The sequence below is a fragment of the Procambarus clarkii genome, chromosome 34, assembly GCF_040958095.1.
Source record: "Procambarus clarkii isolate CNS0578487 chromosome 34, FALCON_Pclarkii_2.0, whole genome shotgun sequence".
Lineage (NCBI taxonomy): Eukaryota > Metazoa > Arthropoda > Malacostraca > Decapoda > Cambaridae > Procambarus > Procambarus clarkii.
This window is the reverse complement of record NC_091183.1, coordinates 3980129-3988535: the sequence shown is the minus strand read 5'-3', so window position 1 is coordinate 3988535 and position 8407 is coordinate 3980129. Positions and strand designations below refer to the sequence as shown.

Here is an 8407-nt window from a genome sequence, read left to right as displayed (position 1 = left end):
ACAGTATACAAACGCTGCTATCTGGTATACACAGGCTGCTGACCAGTATACACCGGACTACTGACCAGTATACATTAACTACTGACCAGTATACACCGGACTACTGACCAGTATACATTAACTACTGACCCGAATACACAGACTGCTGACCAGAATACACCAGCTGCTGACCAGTATATACAGACTGCTTACCAGCATTAACTAATTGCTGACCAGTATATACAGGCTGCTGACCAGTATACACAAGCTGGTGTCCAGTATACACAGGCTGCTGACGAGTATACACAAGCTGCTGACCAGTATACACAGGCTGTTGGCCAGTTTACACAGGCTGCTGACCAGTATACACAGGCTGCTGACCAGTATACACTAGCTGATGACCAGTATACACAGGCGGCTGACCAGTATTCACAAACTGGTGACCAGTATGCACAGGCTGCTGACCAGACTATACTGGCTGCTGACCAGTATACACAGGCTGCTGACCAGAATGCACTGGCTGCTCATAAGTATACACATGCTGCTGACCAGTATACACTAGATGCTGACCAGAATACACTAGTTGCTGACAAGTATACACTAGCCGCTGAAGAGTAAACTCAAGTATACAAAATGCTGACCGGAATACACAGGTTGCTGACCAGTATACAAAAGCTGATGACCAGTACACACAGGCTGCAAACCAGTATACAATAGCTGCTGACCAGTATATACAGGCTGCTGATCAGAATACACAGGCTGCTGATCAGTATACACAGGCTGCTGACCAGTATACATTAGCTGCTGACCAGCATACAAAAGCTACTGACCAGTGTACCCCAGCTGCGGACCAGTATACACTAAATGCTGACCAATATACACATGCTGTTGACCAGTTTATACTGAAAGCTGATCAGTATACACAGGCTGCTGATCAGTATACACAGGCTGCTGACCAGTATACACTAGCTGCTGATGAGAATACACAGGCTGCTGACTAGTATATGCTAGTTGCTGACCAACATACACAGGCTGCTGATCAGTATATACTGGCTGCTGACCAGTATACACTAGCTGCTGACCAGTATACACTAGCTGCTGACCAGTATACACAGGCTGCTGATCAGTATACACTAACTCCTAACTTGTATACACTAGATGCTGACCAGAATACACTAGCTGCTGACAAGTATACACTACCTGCTGACGAGTAAACACAAGTAAACAAAATGCTGACCAGTATACACATGCTGCTGACCAGTTTATTCTGGCTGCTGATCAGTATACACAGGCTGCTGACCTGTACACACAATACTGACCGGAATACACAGGTTGCTGACCAGTACACACAGGCTGCACACCAGTAGACACTAGCTGCTGACCAGTATATATAGGCTGCTGATCAGTATACACAGGATGCTGACCAGAATGCATAACTGCTGACCAGTATACAAAGGCTGCTGAACAGTGTACACTATCTGCGGAGTAGTATACACTAAATGCTGACCAGTATACACAGGCTGCTGATCAGTATACACAGGCTGCTGACCAGTATACACTAGCTGCTGATGAGAATTCACAGGCTGCTGACTAGTATATGCTAGTTGCTGACCAACATACACAGGCTGCTGATCAGTATACACTAGCTGCTGACCAATATACACTAGCTGCTGACCAGTATAAACTAACTGCTAACTTGTATACACTAAATGCTGACCAGAATACACAGGCTGCTGACAAGTTTACACTAGCTGCTGACGAGTAAACACAAGTATACCCAATGCTGACCTGTATACACAGGTTGCTAACCAGTATACACAAGCTGGAGACCAGTATACACAGGCTGCAGACCAGTATACACAAGCTACTGATCAGTATACACAGGCTGCTGACAAGTATACATTAGCTGCTGGCCAGTATACAAAGCCTACTGACCAGTGTACACTATCTGCGGAGTAGTATACTCCAAATGCTGACCAGTATACACAAGCTGCTGGCCAGTATACACAAGCAGCTGACCAGTATACACAGCCTGCTGACCAGTACTCACAGACTTCTGGTCTGTATACACTAGCTGCTGACCAGTATACTCAGGCTGCTGACCAGTAAACACAAGCTGCTGACATGTATACACAGGCTGCTGACCAGTGTTCACTAGCTGCTGACCAGTATTCACTAGGTGATGACCAGTATACACAGGATGCTGACCAGTATACACAGATTGCAGACCAGATAATACTAGCTGCTGACCAGTATACACTAGCTGCTGATCAGTATACACAGGCTGCATATCAGTATACACAGGCTGCTGACCAGTATACACTAGCGGCTGACGTGTATACACTATCTGCTGTCCAGTGTACATTAGCTGCTCACCAGTATACACTAGCTGATGACCAGTATACACATGCTGCTGACCAGTATACACACGATGCTGACCAGTATACACAGGCTGATGAACAGTATACACTAGCTGCTGACCAGAATACACAGGCTGCTGACCAGTGAGCACCAGCTGCTGACCAGTATACACTAGCAGCTGACCTGTATAATCAGGCTGCTGACCAGTATACACAAGCCGATGACCAGTATACATAGGCTGCTAACCAGTATATCCAAGCTATTGACCAGTATACACTAACTGCTGAGCAGTATACACAAGCTGCTGACCATTATACACAAGCTGCTGACCATTATATACAGGATGCTGACCAGTGTCCACTAGCTGCTTACCAGTATACACTAGCTGCTGATTAGAATACACTAGCTGCTGATCAGCATACACTAGCTGCTGACCAACATACACAGGCTGCTGATCAGTATACACTTGCTGCTTAGCAGTATGCACAGGCTACTGACTAGTATACGCAGGCTTCAAACCAGTTTACACTAACTGCTAACCAGTATACACTAGCTGCTGACCAATAACCACAAGCTGCTGACAAGTATGCACAGGCTGCTGACCAGTATACAGTAACTGCTGACCAGTTTACACTAACTGCTGACCAGCATACACTAACTGCTGATAAATATACCCAGGCTGCTGACCAGTATTCACAGGCTGCTGGCTAGTATACACTAACTGCTGATAGGTATACACAGTCTGCTGACCAGTATACAAAGGCTGATGATAGGTATACACAGTGTGCTGAACAGTATACAAAGGCTGCTATCTGGTATACACAGGCTGCTGACCAGTATACACCGGACTACTGACCAGTATACATTAACTACTGACCCGAATACACAGACTGCTGACCAGAATACACCAGCTGCTGACCAGTATATACAGACTGCTTACCAGCATTAACTAACTGCTGACCAGTATATACAGGCTGCTGACCAGTATACACAAGCTGGTGTCCAGTATACACAGGCTGCAGACGAGTATACACAGGCTGCTGACCAGTATACACAAGCTGTTGGCCAGTTTACACAGGCTGCTGACCAGTATACACAGGATACTGACCAGTATACACTAGCTGATGACCAGTATACACAGGCGGCTGACCAGTATTCACAAACTGGTGACCAGTATGCACAGGCTGCTGACCAGACTATACTGGCTGCTGACCAGTATACACAGGCTGCTGACCAGAATGCACTGGCTGCTCATAAGTATACACAGGCTGCTGACCAGTACACACTAATTGCTGACCAGTATTCACTAACTGCTAATAAGTATACACAGGCTGCTGACCAGTATGCACTAACTGCTGACCTGTTTACACAAACTGCTGACCAGCATACACTACCTGCTGTCCAGTATACAAAGGCTGGTGTCTGGTATACACAGGTTGCTGACAAGTATACACCGCGCTGCTGACCAGTATAGCCTAACTGCTGACCCGAATACACTTGTTGCTGACCAGCATTAACTAACTGCTGACCAGTATACACCAACTGCTGGTGAATGTACACAGGCTGCTGACCAGTATACACAGGCTGCTGACCAGTATACACAGGCTGCTGACCAGTATTCACCAACTGCTGGTGAATGTACACAGGCTGCTGACCAGTATACACAGGCTGCTGACCAGTATACACAGGCTGCTGACCAGTATACACAGGCTGCTGACCAGTATACACAGGCTGCTGACTGGAATACACAGGCTGCTGACCAGTATACACAGGCTGCTGACCAGTATGCACTAACTACTGATAAGTATGCACAGACTGCTGACCAGTATGCACAGGCTGCTGACTAGTATCTACTAACTGCTAACCAGTATACACTAACTGCTGACCAGTATACACTAAATGCTGACCAGAATATACTAACTGCTGATCAGTATACACAGGCTGCTGACCAGTATACACATGCTGCTGACTAGTATACACTAGCTGCTGATCAGTGTACACAGGCTGCTGACCAGTATTCACAAGCTGGTGATCAGTATACACAGGCTGCTGACCAATATACACAAGCTGCTGACCAGTACCCCACTAGCTGATAACCAGTATACCCCGGCTGCTGACCAGTATACATATGCTGCTGACCAGTATACACAGGCTGCTGACCAGTATACTCAAGCTGCTGACCAGTATACTCAAGCTGCTGACCCGTATACACAGGCTGCTGACCACTATACTCAAGCTGCTGACCCGTATACACAGGCTGCTGACCAACATACACAGGCTTCTGATCAGTATACTCAAGCTGCTGACCAGTATACACTAGCTGCTGATCCGTATACTCAAGCTGCTGACCAGTATACACTAGCTGCTGATCCGTATTCACAAGCTACTGACCAGTTTACTCAAGCTGCTGACCCGTATACACAAGCTGCTGACCAACATTCACAGGCTGCTGATCAGTGTACTCAAGCTGCTGACCCGTATACACAGGCTGCTGACCAACATACACAGGCTGCTGATCAGTATACACAGGCTGCTGACCAGTATACATAAGCTGCTGACCAGTATACAATACTTGGCTTTTCAAGATACACTGGTTACTTACGACCAGGTTCTGGGTGTGAATGACATAGTTTTCAGAAATTATCCACAAGTAAAGATGTAAATATTATGTATGTTGAAAAGTGACGGATTTTGTTGAGAACACAAGAGACGTTTGGTGCGTTTGTTTACTGTAGCAAGCGAAGAAGGTTGAATGGTGAGAATATTGAGGGGTAGAGAGAAGTTTAGAAGACATAGTAACATGGAGATGTCGAAGAAGTGCTTGGAGGAATTACAGGTACATGAGTGGGACAGATTACTAACTGTGCCCTGGATACTGAAATAGTCAGTCGAGGTACTATGTAACTAGCTCACTAAAGGCTTAATATCCCGTTAGCGAATTGATAATCCCGGGAATCCAGGAAGAGTGAGCACACAGTCAAGAAACAGGTTGGGATTATCAACTAAGATTCGGTAAGACAGAATAGGAAACGTTGATTGCATCTTGCTAGATTGCCCTTAAAACTCTGTAAGCACACTGAAATAGCTGGGAATATCCTGTATTATATTCAATAGCAAAAACAATGGTGTCAGTGGTCCAAGTACACCAGCTGGGAGTCGAGGTTCAGGGGGCTGATAAACTCATTACATAATCGAGAGTCTTTACTAATATCCGCTGTTGAACACAGGTCCGGTTACTGTGTGAAAATGAACAAGCGTGCATATATCTCTAGACGTAAATATATGAACTCAGTTTCCTAAAATTCCAGCTAGTTACTGAATACAAAATGATTTCACAGTAAAACTTTGACGCACATATGGTCGTCGGAGAACTAACAGGAAAAAATTATAGTTCTCCTAACAATGGCAGCTTGTTTATCTGTTAATTAAGCTGACGGGCGCCGCCAGCCTCCAGAGACGTGTCTGAGAATGTCACTGACAAAAAACTGAATTTTCAGTTGTGAACTTAATATTGCAGCTGTGTCAGTGGGGCTGGCAAATGGAAGAGGGACGTGGAAGTTAGAGTGTGAGACACGCGAGACTCGGCACGCAATTATATCGCTACATTTATATTGGTTTAAACTAACACATAATGTATAGCGTATTGTTTGGAAGCTTTATTGTCTAGAAGCTTATTCTTTATACGCTTATTGTTTAGAAGAATTTCCAAAGTCATTTATTAGAGAGATGATCATAGTTCCCTGGTTAAAGATCACTAGGATGTTATTAGCAATTTAGCTCTTAACACTAGGGTAGTGTGGTGGTGGGTGTGGAGCAGTGTTGGGGCACTTAACACTAAGGTAGTGTGGTGGTGGGTGTGAAGCAGTGTTGGGGCACTTAACACTAGGGTAGTGTGGTGGTGGGTGTGGAGCAGAGTGTTGGGGCACTTAACACTAGGGTAGTGTGGTGGTGGGTGTGGAGCAGTGTTGGGGCACTTAACACTAGGGTAGTGCGGTGGTGGGTGTGGAGCAGTGTTGGGGCACTTAACACTAGGGTAGTGCGGTGCTGTGTGGAGCAGTGTTGGGGCACTTAACACTAGGGTAGTGTGGTGGTGTGTGTGGAGCAGTGTTGGGGCACTTAACACTAGGGTAGTGTGGTGGTGGGTGTGGAGCAAAGTGTTGGGGCACTTAACACTAGGGTAGTGTGGTGGTGGGTGTGGAGCAGTGTTGGGGCACTTAACACTAGGGTAGTGTGGTGGTGTGTGTGGAGCAGTGTTGGGGCACTTAACACTAGGGTAGTGTGGTGGTGGGTGTGGAGCAGTGTTGGGGCACTTAACACTAGGGTAGTGTGGTGGTGGGTGTGGAGCAGTGTTGGGGCACTTAACACTAGGGTAGTGTGGTGGTGGGTGTGGAGCAGTGTTGGGGCACTTAACACTAGGGTAGTGCGGTGCTGTGTGGAGCAGTGTTGGGGCACTTAACACTAGGGTAGTGTGGTGGTGGGTGTGGAGCAGTGTTGGGGCACTTAACACTAGGGTAGTGCGGTGCTGTGTGGAGCAGTGTTGGGGCACTTAACACTAGGGTAGTGTGGTGGTGTGTGTGAAGCAGTGTTGGGGCACTTAACACTAGGGTAGTGTGGTGGTGGGTGTGAAGCAGAGTGTTGGGGCACTTAACACTAGGGTAGTGTGGTGGTGGGTGTGGAGCAGAGTGTTGGGGCACTTAACACTAGGGTAGTGTGGTGGTGGGTGTGGAGCAGTGTTGGGGCACTTAACACTAGGGTAGTGTGGTGGTGGGTGTGGAGCAGTGTTGGGCACTTAACACTAGGGTAGTGTGGTGGTGGGTGTGGAGCAGAGTGTTGGGGCACTTAACACTAGGGTAGTGTGGTGGGGGTGTGGAGCAGTGTTGGGGCACTTAACACTAGGGTAGTGTGGTGGTGTGTGTGGAGCAGTGTTGGGGCACTTAACACTAGGGTAGTGTGGTGGTGTGTGTGGAGCAGTGTTGGGGCACTTAATACTAGGGTAGTGTGGTGGTGGGTGTGAAGCAGAGTGTTGGGGCACTTAACACTAGGGTAGTGTGGTGGTGTGTGTGGAGCAGTGTTGGGGCACTTAACACTAGGGTAGTGTGGTGGTGTGTGTGGAGCAGTGTTGGGGCACTTAACACTAGGGTAGTGTGGTGGTGGGTGTGGAGCAGAGTGTTAGGGCACTTAACACTAGGGTAGTGTGGTGGTGTGTGTGGAGCAGAGTGTTGGGGCACTTAACACTAGGGTAGTGTGGTGGTGGGTGTGGAGCAGTGTTGGGGCACTTAACACTAGGGTAGTGTGGTGGTGTGTGTGGAGCAGAGTGTTGGGGCACTTAATACTAGGGTAGTGTGATGGTGGGTGTGGAGCAGTGTTGGCGCACTTAACACTAGGGTAGTGTGGTGGTGGGTGTGAAGCAGAGTGTTGGGGCACTTAACACTAGGGTAGTGTGGTGGTGGGTGTGGAGCAGTGTTGGGGCACTTAACACTAGGGTAGTGTGGTGGTGGGTGTGGAGCAGAGTGTTGGGGCACTTAACACTAGGGTAGTGTGGTGGTGGGTGTGGAGCAGAGTGTTGGGGCACTTAACACTAGGGTAGTGTGGTGGTGGGTGTGGAGCAGAGTGTTGGGGCACTTAACACTAGGGTAGTGTGGTGGTGGGTGTGGAGCAGAGTGTTGGGGCACTTAACACTAGGGTAGTGTGGTGGTGGGTGTGGAGCAGAGTGTTGGGGCACTTAACACTAGGGTAGTGTGGTGGTGGGTGTGGAGCAGAGTGTTGGGGCACTTAACACTAGGGTAGTGTGGTGGTGGGTGTGGAGCAGAGTGTTGGGGCACTTAACACTAGGGTAGTGTGGTGGTGGGTGTGGAGCAGAGTGTTGGGGCACTTAACACTAGGGTAGTGTGGTGGTGGGTGTGGAGCAGAGTGTTGGGGCACTTAACACTAGGGTAGTGTGGTGGTGGGTGTGGAGCAGAGTGTTGGGGCACTTAACACTAGGGTAGTGTGGTGGTGTGTGTGGAGCAGAGTGTTGGGGCACTTAACACTAGGGTAGTGTGGTGGTGGGTGTGGAGCAGAGTGTTGG

At 48.0% G+C, this 8407-nt stretch overlaps 1 protein-coding gene across 1 annotated transcript; it reads left to right on the top strand.

Moving 5' to 3' along the window:
• The first annotated feature begins 2103 nt into the window (after positions 1-2103).
• LOC138370917 (DNA-directed RNA polymerase II subunit RPB1-like) lies at positions 2104-4890 on the top strand. Its single transcript, XM_069335578.1, has 2 exons — positions 2104-2483; positions 4386-4890. The coding sequence occupies exons 1-2, from the start codon at positions 2104-2106 to the stop codon at positions 4888-4890; spliced, it is 885 nt and encodes a 294-aa protein (XP_069191679.1).
• The last annotated feature ends 3517 nt before the right edge of the window (positions 4891-8407 follow it).